Raw genomic sequence first — 12,148 nt, forward strand, 5'->3', positions numbered from 1 at the left:
GTCCCGCTCAGGGCCGGGGTGGCACTCAAGGATGGGGTGCCGCGGCACCGCTCAGGGTTCGGTGCCGCTGGGGCCGGGGCGCGGGGTGGCGGGAGCTTGGTCTGCCTGCTTGTTTGAGTCACTCCTGAGTTTGAGGGGATCGGATACATGTACCAAAAGGCACTTTCATTGTTTTAAAAACAGTGCTTCTGCTCTAAGAAATTCAAGTTAAGACAGTGCCTCTCGCTCTCCTTCCGGCCGCTACCACGGGGCCCAGCGCGCAGGCGCCAAGTGTTCATGCTCGACAGCTCGGGTGGGGCGGGCGGGGCTCCTGACGCCGCTGACGCAATGTCCGGGGCGGGGCCGGCAGCCTCGGGCCCGCCCACCGCTGACGTCTCCGCTGCGGGCGGGGCGTGGGCTCCCTAGTCGTCGTCTCCGCCCCCGTACATGTCCGCCAGCTTCTTGAACCTCGGCCCCCAGTCGTTCAGGTAGCCGTAGTCTTGCTCCCCGGAGCTGGACGAGTTCAGGGAGCTGACGGAGCCCGCGGTGGAGCCGCTGCCCTCGTAGTCGAAGACCAGGAGGGAGTCGTAGGGGGGCGCTGTGGGGTCGTTGTCGGCGGCACGCAGGCCCTGGGCGCACAGAGACACGGGGTGAGGGCGCGGGGCCCGACGGGACAGCAGGGCCCGGAGGAGGCGGCCGGGCGGGCGGGCCACAGTAGAGGTGCACCGTGTACGGCGGGCGCTCAGCTTTAGGGCGTCCCGGGGATCGACCCGGCGGGAGAGGAGACGCAATGACATGCCCCGGTGTCCTGGGAGATCCATGGGGAGGCGAGTGGGCTGGGCCCACGTGGGAGCGCGCACTTCGGGTGGGCAGGAGCCCGACCCCGAGGAGTCGAGGTAGACATTCCCACGGACAGCCTCACACCCGCGCCCACGGTGCCGGCACCGCCAGCGCCTCCTGCAAGGGCCTGCGCCCCCAGCGTTTGGCGCCTGGGAGCAGCCCTTCACCTGGAGCCCCAGGGGTGGATCGGGTGGGACCCGCTCTGAGGGGCATGTTGTGTGCTGCCTCCCCGCCGTTCCCCGTGGGACTGAGCCCCGGGTGCACAGTGGCCACTGGCTTGATGTTGCGTCTTCCTGGCTCCTTCCCTCCCCCACTACCAACGCAGGCTTCCTGGGGTCCCCGGCTAAGATTGGAAACTGAAACAAAATAAACACGAGTAGGCAGAAGAAACGCACCCACAGCTTCCTGCCGGCCGCGTTTTGTCGTCCGGGTTTAGAAGGTCAAGGTGGGTGAAGTGAAACGGAAAGCCGTGGATTGGAGGGCTGTGGGCTGAACGGCAGGGCCTAAGGGGACCCACCAGGTGCGCGCGGGAGTCTTCACCTGCACAGGTGGGTCCCGCTTTGTCACTGCCCACACTGTTCCTCCTGAGGGGCCTCGGGGTGTCACCAGCCCCGCTTCCTGGAGCCCCTGGTGCTTTAGTTCTCCTCCCAGCACTGAGTCCCCAAATTACCCGCTAGGACAGGAGCCAGCCTTTCCTCCATGTCTGCAGTCCCCAAATGGCTCTTGAGACTTCTCTGCACCCCACGTGGGGAGGATCCAGCTAGTTATACCCCGGGCATTTACATACAGATCCCTTCTGCTGAAAACAGTTTCTCACAGACTCAGAGGACAAGACGGTCTCACATTAGGATTCAAGACCCACTGTCTTTTTAGAGAGAGAGGGGATTGTAGCTTCACACTGTGTGACCTTTCCAGGGGGAGGGACCAGGTCTGAGATGGAACTGCATAGGCCTGTTGGCTTTGAGGCCAGCCACAGTCCTGGGAAGGAGTCACATGTGACTGTGTTTGGCTGTCTTTGTTCATTTCTTCCTTCTTGGGGATATTTGTTGGGGATGAATATTTGATACTGACATTTGGGGACATTTGTTGTCTTTTTTCCCAACTTCCTGAGTTGAAAGATTAGTTCCTTCATGTTCATTCTTTCTAGTTCTCTGTGAATATATGGCACACTATGCCTTTTCCTCAGAATACTGCTTTGGCCCAATCTCCTTCCTGGGGTGTGTGTGTGGCTGTCATCTTTCAGTACTGAATGATTTGTTTCTTTTTTTAATTTCCTTGAAGAGTATCTGTTGTCGTTGTTATGTGCCATCAAGTCACACCTGACTCATAGCGACCCCTCCTTGGGTTTCCGAGGCAGTACCACTATGGAAGTAGATTGCCCAACCTTCCTTGTGAGGAGTGGCTGGTGGATTTGAACCCCCAGCCTTCTGGTTAGCAGTCAAGTGCCTTAGGTACTACGCTACCAGAGCTTCTCCAAGAGTATTTAGAGGTGGGCTTTTAAATAGGGGGTCTACTTTCTGGGGTTTTCAACATTTTATTACAGGTGAGACAGCAAATGGGGTCTGAGAAGCATCAGTGTTGGGCAGTTGTAGAAATTTCATGTGCCATCCGGGATGTGTTCTGTTGTGGGGAACGTTCTTAGAAATGTCTTTGTATCTCCCCTGAATCCTTCCCTATTTAAATGAGTTCTTTCAAAGTTAGATTCCAACATAGGCTGAGATGTAGATGATGTCGCTTTTGAAAAAAACATGGTAGCAGAGAGCAGGTGGTCAAAGCGCAGGGACCAGCACCATTTACGAAGGGCCTGTGGGGGAGACGTGCTTGGGCTGCTGGACGTTCACTGCTGGGACATGACTTGTTGGGAAAAGCCTCTCATTGCCTGGTGCAGACGGTTCATTTATACACTTTACAGTGAAGGAGGAAGGACGCAAAGGCAGGGAGCTACTCACTTGGAAGTGTGAGTTTAGTATTTCTCTGGGTAAGTTGGTCCTGGGGTGGTGTGAGCAGTGTGGGATCAGCTGCTAACCTAAGGGCTGGTGGTTCAGATCTGCCAGGGGCGCTGGGAAGAAGGGCCTGAGGATCGGCTTCTGTGAAGATTCCAGCCAAGGGGATGCCGAGGCACGGTTCTGCCCTAGCAAACAGGTCGCCACGGCCCAGAACAGACTCGGCAGCGGGTTTGCTTTTCGTTTTTCTGGGAAACTTGTAAGTAGGTGTTTAAACCTCCCTGGTGAACTGGAAGATCAAAGGCTGGGCCGGGTGTTTGATGGGACTTGGATGCTGAGTTGCCTCCAAGCCCTCATGTTGGGACTGGCACCAGGGTACATGGTCGGGCGCCACTCAGGAAGCCTGCTGCCTGTGGGCAGGGCTTGTGGGAGGCCCACGGGGCTGGCCTGGGCTGTGCCTGAGGCTGGGGCTCATTTTCCTCTGTTGGGGCACCAAGAACTGGAACAGAGACAGGGAAGGTCACTCCCAGTGGCCATTGACCAGAAGTCCAACACTGGAGCTCGAGAGTGCTCCATGAACCTTGTATACCACGGCCCGCCTCTGCCATTGTGCTCCTGAGAGCTGTCCCCTCAGTTGCCATCAGTGTCCCTGCTACTGCAGGGATGTGGCCATGGGCCCTTAGTGTGTGTGTGCGTGCGTGCGTGTGTGCACACGCGGACCCTGTGCCTGAGAGGTGGGGGTTATGGCCCCACTGACAGGAGGATGGAGGACAGTCTGCCTACAGCCTCACAGCCCACTGTTGGGCCAGCACAAACCTAGTTCTGAACCTGCTGCTCATCTCCACAGGGGTTCATGGGATTTACTTTTAATGGGGAGGTGAGTTCTCTGTGGCCCTGTCCATGCCCAGGGGGCCTGTCCTGGGACCCAGGGGTTCAGGAGGGCAGCATGTCCCACTGTGGGCCCGGGGCAATGGACAAAGACAGCTGGGAGGTAGGCCGTGCAGCCTATGGGGAGACCCATGGCCTCACGAATGGTGGAATTTCAGACACAGGTGGGAGAGGGGACTTCTGGACCCCTCACTCACAGAGGACCTCTCAGTGCCAGCCTGCCATGTGGGATGGGGTGTGGTGTGGAGTTCTCAGGCAGGCACGGTCTGCGGTGCCCTGTGGTCCACATGGCCAGGGGCTGGTGCACAGGCACTCAGCTGTCTGGTCAACACCCCCAGCCCTGCCGCGACTCCGCTTGGGCCCCGCCTGGGCACCCACCTCGTTGATGAAGTCACCGATGTCCCCCGGGTGGGGCACCACGGGCCTGGCTGGGTACTGGGGCTCTGCGCCCACGGGCCTCTCGTCTACCCGCCGAACCCCAGGGGCCTTGCTGAGAACATGTTCCACACTCTCCGGCTGCTGGAGCTGGCTTAGGTCATAGTCCTGGGGGGCGGCATGGCGGGGTGGAGAGGAGGCCAATCAGAGGGGGGGCAGGGGCAGCGTCTCCGAGTACACCCTCGGTTTCCTGCTCCCCTGACAACTCTGCAGCCCTGGGAAGAGTTTCCCAGGTTCCCGTCTGCAGTACAGGCGTGTGTTGTCCTCTGTCCCCCCCCACCTGCCAGCCAAGGGAGCCGGGCTGATGGGGCGGAGGGCCAGGGGCAGCGGAGCTGGGGCTGGGAAAGCTCACACTGTCGCCTGGTGGGTGGTGCGGGGGCACAGGGCCAGGCTGGCATCTGAGGATGTGACTGTGGGCAGGGAGTCAAGGGCTGAGAAGACGAAAAGTCCCATGCCACCTTCCCTGAGTGCCTAGCAGGGTCATGCAGCATGTTCACACCGGGAAGGAGGATGAAGTGTGACTGTTAAACCTGAGAGTGAGCCCTGTGTGAGTGCCGGTGTGCGGGCAGGTGCAGGCGTGCGGTGTGAGTGCTGGTGTGAGAGGTGATTGCTGGCATGTGGGGAGGGTGCAGGCGTGTGGTGCAAGTACCTGGCATGAGGTGTGATTTCCAGCATGGGGGAAGGATACAGGCGTGATGCGGCTGCCTGGCATGAGGTGCGATGTCCGGGATGTGGGGAGGGTGCAGGCGTGTGATGCGAATGCCGGTGAGTGGGACAGGTGGAGGTGTGTGATGTGAGTGTCTGGTGTAAGATGTGATTGTTGGCATGTGGGGTGGGTACAGGCATGCGGTGCCAGTACCTGGCATGAGGTGTGTTTCCAGCATGTGGGAGGGTGCAGGTGTGTGGTATGAGTGCCTAGTGTGAGATGTGATTGCCAGCATGCGGGGAGGGTTCAGGGATGCGGTGTGAGTGCCTGGCATGAGGTGTGATATCTGGCATGCAGGGAGGGGGCAAGGGTGCAGTGTGAGTGCCTGGCATGAGGTGTGATTTCCAGCATGCAGGGAGGGTACAGGCATGTGATGCGAGTGCCGGTGTGTGGGACAGGTGGAGGTGTGTGGTGTGCGTGCCTGGCCTGAGGTGTGATTTGCAGCATGTGGGAGGGTGCAGGCGTGTGGGGTGTGTGTACCTGGCATGAGGTGTGAATGCCCATGTGCAGGGAGGGTGCAGGCGTGCGGTGTGAGTGCCTGGCCTGAGGTGTGAGTGCCCATGTGCGAGGTGGATGCAGGCGTGTGGTATCAGTGCCTGGTGTGTGAAATGACTGTTAGTGTGCGGGGAGGGTGCAGGCGTGCGGCATGACTGTCCATGTGCGAGGTGGTCCGGGCTCACCTGGTCCTCCTCGCCGCCCCCCTCCTCGTCGTACTTGAGGATGTTGTCGCGCACGTCATCCTCAGGGTCAATGAGCAGCTGCTTCGTGTGCCGCTCCTTCTCCCGCCGCTTCATCCACGTGACGAAGAACAGGACCATGGCTGTGGGCGGGGGTGTGGTGAGCACATGCGTGTGTACACACAAGTGCTCCTGCGTGCTTGTGTGTGATGTGTGTATATGCATGCACATGTACATTGGTGCACATGCGGTGCATATGCCTGTGCACACCTGCACGTATGAATAGATCTGTGATGCACATATACATGTGTGCATGTTTCTGTGCAGAAGCACGTGTGTGTATGCCTCGTGTCTGTGTTCTTGAGTGCATGCATATGTACATGCAGTGTGCATGTGTGCTCCCATGAGTGCATTGTGCACTCGTGTGTACACGCCTCTGGGGTGTGTGTGTGTACACACACATGCACACACTGTGCAAGGAAGAGCTGCGCGGGCCCTCTGCTCCGCCCCCGGCCTGGCACTGGGACGCTATCTGAGAGATCTGGACAGACAGCAAGGACCATGAGGCTGGTGCAGGACCAGGCGGTGTTTCGTTGGGTCACACGCTGGGGTCGCTATGAGTCGGAGCTGACTTGATGGGACCCAACAGCAACATCTATTTTCTATCTGTCATCCATCACTCCTCCATCTGTTTCTCATCTAATGACCTATCGATCATCTAGCTTACCTATAATCCTTCAATCTGTCCATCATCTGTCTAGCCATCTATCAATCATCTGTTAATCACCTGTCACCTATGGAGGAACCACGTTTCCATGTGGAGCAGAACCTTCCTCCTCGCAAGTTTTTTTGGCAGTTACTTTTCCAGACCACAGAAGGTGGGGGTTAGGTGGACAGGGGGTGTCTTTAGGCACAAAGTGTCTCGGCAGAGACCCCAGAAGGAGGAAGAGGGGAGGAGCAGACCCTCCCTTGGAACCTGGTGTTTGGGATGGGGAGTGGCCTCCACCCTGTCTCCCCACCTTCCCACCCTGCCTCCCAGTGGGGCTCTGGTTGGAACAGGCGACTGTCCAGGTGGGAAGGGGGTATAGGGAGCTTCTCAGGTGGTTTCTCCAGCACCCCTGCCCCTCCCCCAGGCCCCACTGGGGAGTCCCAAGGTTCTGGGAAAGCTGAGAGATTGGTGGGACATGTGACTTGGGCTGAGCCAATAAGCACAGCCCACTCCCTGGCTGGTGATTGGTTCTAAGTGTGCATATAACAGAGGCTGGTACAATCTGTTGGGTACTGGCAGGAAAGGAACTCTCTCCACCACTGCCAGGATAGATGTGAGTCAGCCTCGGGCACAAGGACTCTGGAAGGCCAAGTGGGGAGGCAGGAAGGAGATGGGCTCTTGGAGACAACCTGAGCAGCTGGACTCGAGCCAGCCCTGTGCCTGGATGGAGAGTACCCAGAGACCTTTCTTGTGGCTTGGTACCCACAGAAGGGCCCTGTGCCCACAACCCTGGCCTCCCGCCATCCCAGTTCCATCACTCCGGCCTCTATCACCCAGCCCCCATCACCCTGTTCCCTGTCCCTGCATCCCCCATCCCCCCCATCCTCCTGTTACCCTGGCGCCTGTCACCCTGTCCCCCCCTTCCCTGGCCCCCCACCCCCCTGGCCCTGGTCCCAGCCCCCTGTCTCCCATCCCCCATCCCCATCCCTCCATCCCTGTGTCCCTGTCCCCCCAGCCCTGTCCGCAGTCCCCCGTCCCCGTCCCCCTGGCCCTCACTCAGCAGGATGATGATGCAGATGAGGATGGCCACGATGGCCCCTGTGCCCAGGCCGGCTGCCGCCACTGCGCCCGCGGTGGTGCAGTCGCCATTCTCATCACACGGACACACTTTGACCTTGATGATTGATGTGTTGGACAGCGGGGGGTTCCCGGAGTCCGTGACGATGATGGGGACGTCATACACGCCTGCCTCCAGGTACAGGATGCGCAAGCTGAGCTGGGCGTAGTCACCTGGCCAGAGCGAGACAGTGTGCGTGAGTGGGGGGTGGCCCCGAGCTGGGCACACATCCCAGGACGACACCCATGTCTGGTGGTGTGGAGATCTGAGACAGGCTTGGTCAGCACCACGCTCCTTCCGCATGCACAGTACACACAGCACATGCACCACACACGTACCAAACACGGCACACACCACATGCAACACACACAGAATATACACACCACATACGGCATGCAGTGCACACAGCATATACGTGCTCAGTGCATAGCACACAGCACACACATAGCACACACACTATATACAGCACGCGGTGCACACACAGCTCACACAGCATCCACACACAGCACATGCAACACACCATATTCACACCACACACACAACATACACACCACACAACATGCAGCACACAGCACACACACCATGTGGCACACATGGCATGTACACACCACACACAGCACACATGCAACACACAGCACACACCCCACACGCATGCCATGCATACCACATCTAACATAAACCACAAACGCACACCACACACCCCAAATGCACAGATGTACAATGCAACAGCACCCACACAACACACCATAAAACAGACCCGGGCAGTCCAAGACAAGTGAGCAACTGTGACACGTAGGATGAAGACTTCACTTGCTCAGTAGCTTAACAATCGGGCAGCGAGGGGGTGCGGAGAGAAAGGGGCAGAGGCCCGAACACCGCTCACGAGGAAAGCACAGTGGTGACTGTGGAAGGCCCGCCCGCAGGCAAGAGATGTGGAAGGGGAAAATGAGCTTGGCCCAGAAAACCGGCCCAGGGCTTCCGAAAATGGTGGCATTCAGCGTTGGTGAGTGCGGGACTGGACGCTGGCATCGTGGTCGAGAGGGTGTCCCCACAGTGCCGCCCACACCTCAGGGCTCTGCCCCCTTCAGATCACACGTTGGGCGAGGGAAATAACTAAGGAGGCAGACAGTTGGGCCCAGGCCCATCACTGGCCCTGACGTCGCCAGCAGCATGCCGGATCGTGCCGCAAGGCTGCAGGGGCTGCACTGCCCAAAACAGCAGAAAGCAGCCCCAGGGACGGCCTCCCGGGCAGAGGACCGAGTGAATGTGGTTGAGCAACGGAGACGTGGCCCCTCTCCTCATCCCTGTGGGGGGCTCTCCTGGAGGGCCAGAGCCTCCCGGACCGTCTCCCTGCTACTGGGGCCCCCCGGACTGCGTCAGCCCAGCCCGATCCTCCTCAGCCCTCCTCTGCCAAGGCCCTCACCATTCAGGCGGGTGACGGTCCAGTTCTTCCGCACAGTGGCCGGCGTGGAGAGCAGCTCAAAGACATAGGGGCCAACATTGGGGTCGATGTCGGCGTCGGCCGCCGTGATGTTGATGGCGTTGAGGCCTGGCCGCTCACAAATCTGTGCCTCCTTGGGCAGCAGCTCGGGGGCATTGTCATTGATGTCAATGAGGTAGATCTGGAGGGTCCCGGTGCCACTGGCCGGGGGGATCCCTGTGGGCAGACGTGCACACACAGTCACCACAGGCACATCACAGCCACACACAGGACAGGCACGGGGACAAACACACTCACCACACCCAGCTGTTCCCACCACTACACACGTAGGACAGACACACAGACAAACTCAACACACATAAGGACACATGGATGGTCCCACCACCACACATGTTGGACCCACACACAGATACAACACCAGGGACACATGGATGGTCCCACCACCACCCATGTAGGACAGACACACAGACACATTCAACACACACAGGAACACATGGATGGTCCCACCACCACATGTACAGGACAGACACACTCTATACATGGGACACACAGATGGTCCCACCACCACACACATAGGACAGACACACAGATACATTCAACATACACAGGAACACATGGATGGTCCCACCACACAGGATGACAGACACGCTCAACACAGGAACACACAGATAGTCCCACCACCACATGCACAGGACAGACACACTCTATACATGCAAGGACACACAGATGGTCCCACCACCACACACATAAGACAGACACAAAGACACCTTCAATACACAGGAACACATGGATGGTCCCACCACACAGGACAGACACACACTCAACACATGCAGGAGCACATGGATGGTCCCACCATCACACGCACAGGACAGACACACAAGACACACTAAACATGCAGGGACAATCACTGATAGTCCCACTACCACACACACAGGACAGACAAAGACACACAGCACACACAGGGACACATGGATGGTCCCACCACCACACACATAGGACAGACCCACTCAGTACACACAGGGACACACATATGGTCTCCACCACACATGCAGTGCAGATGCGCAGACACATGGCTGTACACAGAACACACAGGTACACTCAGCATAAGGGATACCCAGCCACAACCAATGTCCTGGTCCCCACCCACACGGACACCTGCCACCCTAGTCCCTCGACTACAGAGCACATGCAAAGACACCCCCCCGAGGCACAGCCCCATCCCAGCTATGTGTGCATTCATGTGTGCACACACACACAGACAACAGGCACACCTTTGACTAACACTCCCAGAGCTCAGAGCTGCACCCTCAATCACAGCTCCCTGACTCAGTACCCCAGGCTGGGGGCCCAGGGAGGCTCCAAGGATGCTTGGCAGCAGGGGTGCCGTCCCTGCTGTGTTTCCAAGCCTGGGAGCTTCTCAGGGCAGAGCCTTTCCCTGCTCCCCACCCTCCTGCACTTTCCTGGCTCCACCAGCAGGGCCTGGGGTCCAGAAGGACAGTCGCTTTTTTGGCCGAGGCAGGTGGAGTACGTAAAAAAAAAAAAAAAAAAAAAAAAAAAAAAAACAAAAAACAAACAACAAAAAGAATAGAATATAAAAAAAAAAAAAAAAAAAAAAAGACGACACCGTACAGGGTGTCTCTTGTCTCTTAATCTTCCAGGAAACAGCCAAGCCCATTTATGACAATGTGGGTGGCTCCTGCCTTTAGAAATAGTTGATAAGGAGATGGTAGGAACTACCAGTTGTCTGTCAGTTTGTCGTGCTGTGGTGGGTTGTGTGTTGCTATGAGGCTGGAGGGTATGCCACTAGTATTTCACATACCAGCAAGGTCACCCATGGTGTGAGACAAAGACAGACTGGGAAGAGGGACAGGGTCATCCACTCCGGAAAAAAACCTGTCCACTGAAAACTTCATGAATAGCAGTGAAACACGGTCTGATACATTACTGGAAAACTTTATGCAGAGCCATGAAGCAATGTCTGATGGAGTGCCGGAAGACAAGCTCCTCAGGTTGGAAGGCACTCAAAATACGATTGGAGAAGAGCTACCTCCCCAAAGTTGAGTCAATCTTAATGATGTGGATGGAGTAAAGCTTTCGGGACCGCCATTAGCTGATGAGGCATGACTCAATATGGGGAGAAACAGATGCAAACATCCATCAATAATGAAAATGTGGAATGTACAAAGTATGAATCTAGGAAAATTGGGAGTTGTAAAAAAATGAAATGGAATGCATAAAGATCGATATCCTAGGCATTAGTGGGCTGAAGTGGACTGGTATTGGCAATTTTCAGTTGGACATTCATAGGGTCTACTATGCCAGGAATGACAAATCAAACAGGAATGGCCTCACGTTCATTGTCAAAAAGGATGTTTCAAGATTTATCCTGAAGTACAGTGTTGTCAGTGGTAGATAATATCCATACACCTGCAAGGAAGACCAGTGAACACTATTATTCAAATTTATGCACCAATCACTAAAGCCAAAGATGAAGAAATTGAAGATTTTTACCAACTTCTGCATCTGAAATTGACTAGGCATGGGATCAAGATGTGTTGATAATTACTGGTGACTGGAATGTGAAAGTTGGAAACAGAGAAGAATCATCAGTACTTGGAAAATAGGCCTCGATGACAGAAATAATGCCAGCGATCCCGTCCTGGAATTTTATAACACCAGTGATTTATCCATTGCAGATACCGTTATTCAGTAACATAAATGGCGGCTCTACATGTGGACTTTGCCAGATGGAATACACAGGAAGCAGAGCAACCACATCTGTGGAAAGGGGCTATAGAGAAGTTCAGTATCTTGAGTCAAAACAAGGCCAGGAGCTGACTGTGGGGTGACCATCAATTGCTCATATGCAGGTTCAAACCGAAGCTGAAGAAAATTAAAATAAGTCCACGAGAGCCAAAATACGATGTTGATTATATCCCACCTGAATCTAGAGACCATCTGAAGAACAGATTTGATGCACTGAACAGCAATGACCAAAGACCAGATGAGTTGTGGGATGACACCAAGAACATCATACATGAAGAAAGCAAAAAGTCATTAAGAAGACAGGAAAGAAAGGACCAAAATGGATGTTAGAGGAGACTCGGAAGCTTGCTCTTGAGAGTAGCTAAAGCAAATCAAAGAGATGACAAGATAAAAGAGCTGAACGAACAGAAGATTTCAAAGAGCAGCTTGAGCAGACAAAGTCAATTATTCTAATGAAATGTGCAAAGACCTGGAGTTAGAAAACCAAGAGGAAAGAACACACTCAGCATTTCTCAAGCTGAAAGAACTGAAGAAAAAATTCAAGCCTCAAGTTTCCCTTGTTACCCTCCCGAGAGGGACCAGGTCTCCGGGAGCAAGGTAAGCACGGGCGGGCTTGTGCTTACTCACTGATCTGCACTGAACACTTT

The 12,148-nt window shown here is 55.9% G+C and overlaps 1 protein-coding gene across 1 annotated transcript in view; it reads right to left on the minus strand.

The window, feature by feature from the left end:
* Positions 1-401: 401 nt before the first annotated feature.
* The window catches only part of CDH4 (cadherin 4), a 628,838-nt gene continuing 617,091 nt past the window's right edge, over positions 402-12,148 (minus strand). The window contains 5 exon segments of the mRNA XM_007956202.1: positions 402-608; positions 4,029-4,193; positions 5,472-5,611; positions 7,234-7,467; positions 8,718-8,951. Of these exon segments, the coding sequence (XP_007954393.1) occupies positions 402-608; positions 4,029-4,193; positions 5,472-5,611; positions 7,234-7,467; positions 8,718-8,951 (980 nt within the window).

Source organism: Orycteropus afer, unplaced genomic scaffold (assembly GCF_000298275.1).
Source record: "Orycteropus afer afer isolate SDZICR_OR568_19922 unplaced genomic scaffold, OryAfe1.0 scaffold00582, whole genome shotgun sequence".
Lineage (NCBI taxonomy): Eukaryota > Metazoa > Chordata > Mammalia > Tubulidentata > Orycteropodidae > Orycteropus > Orycteropus afer.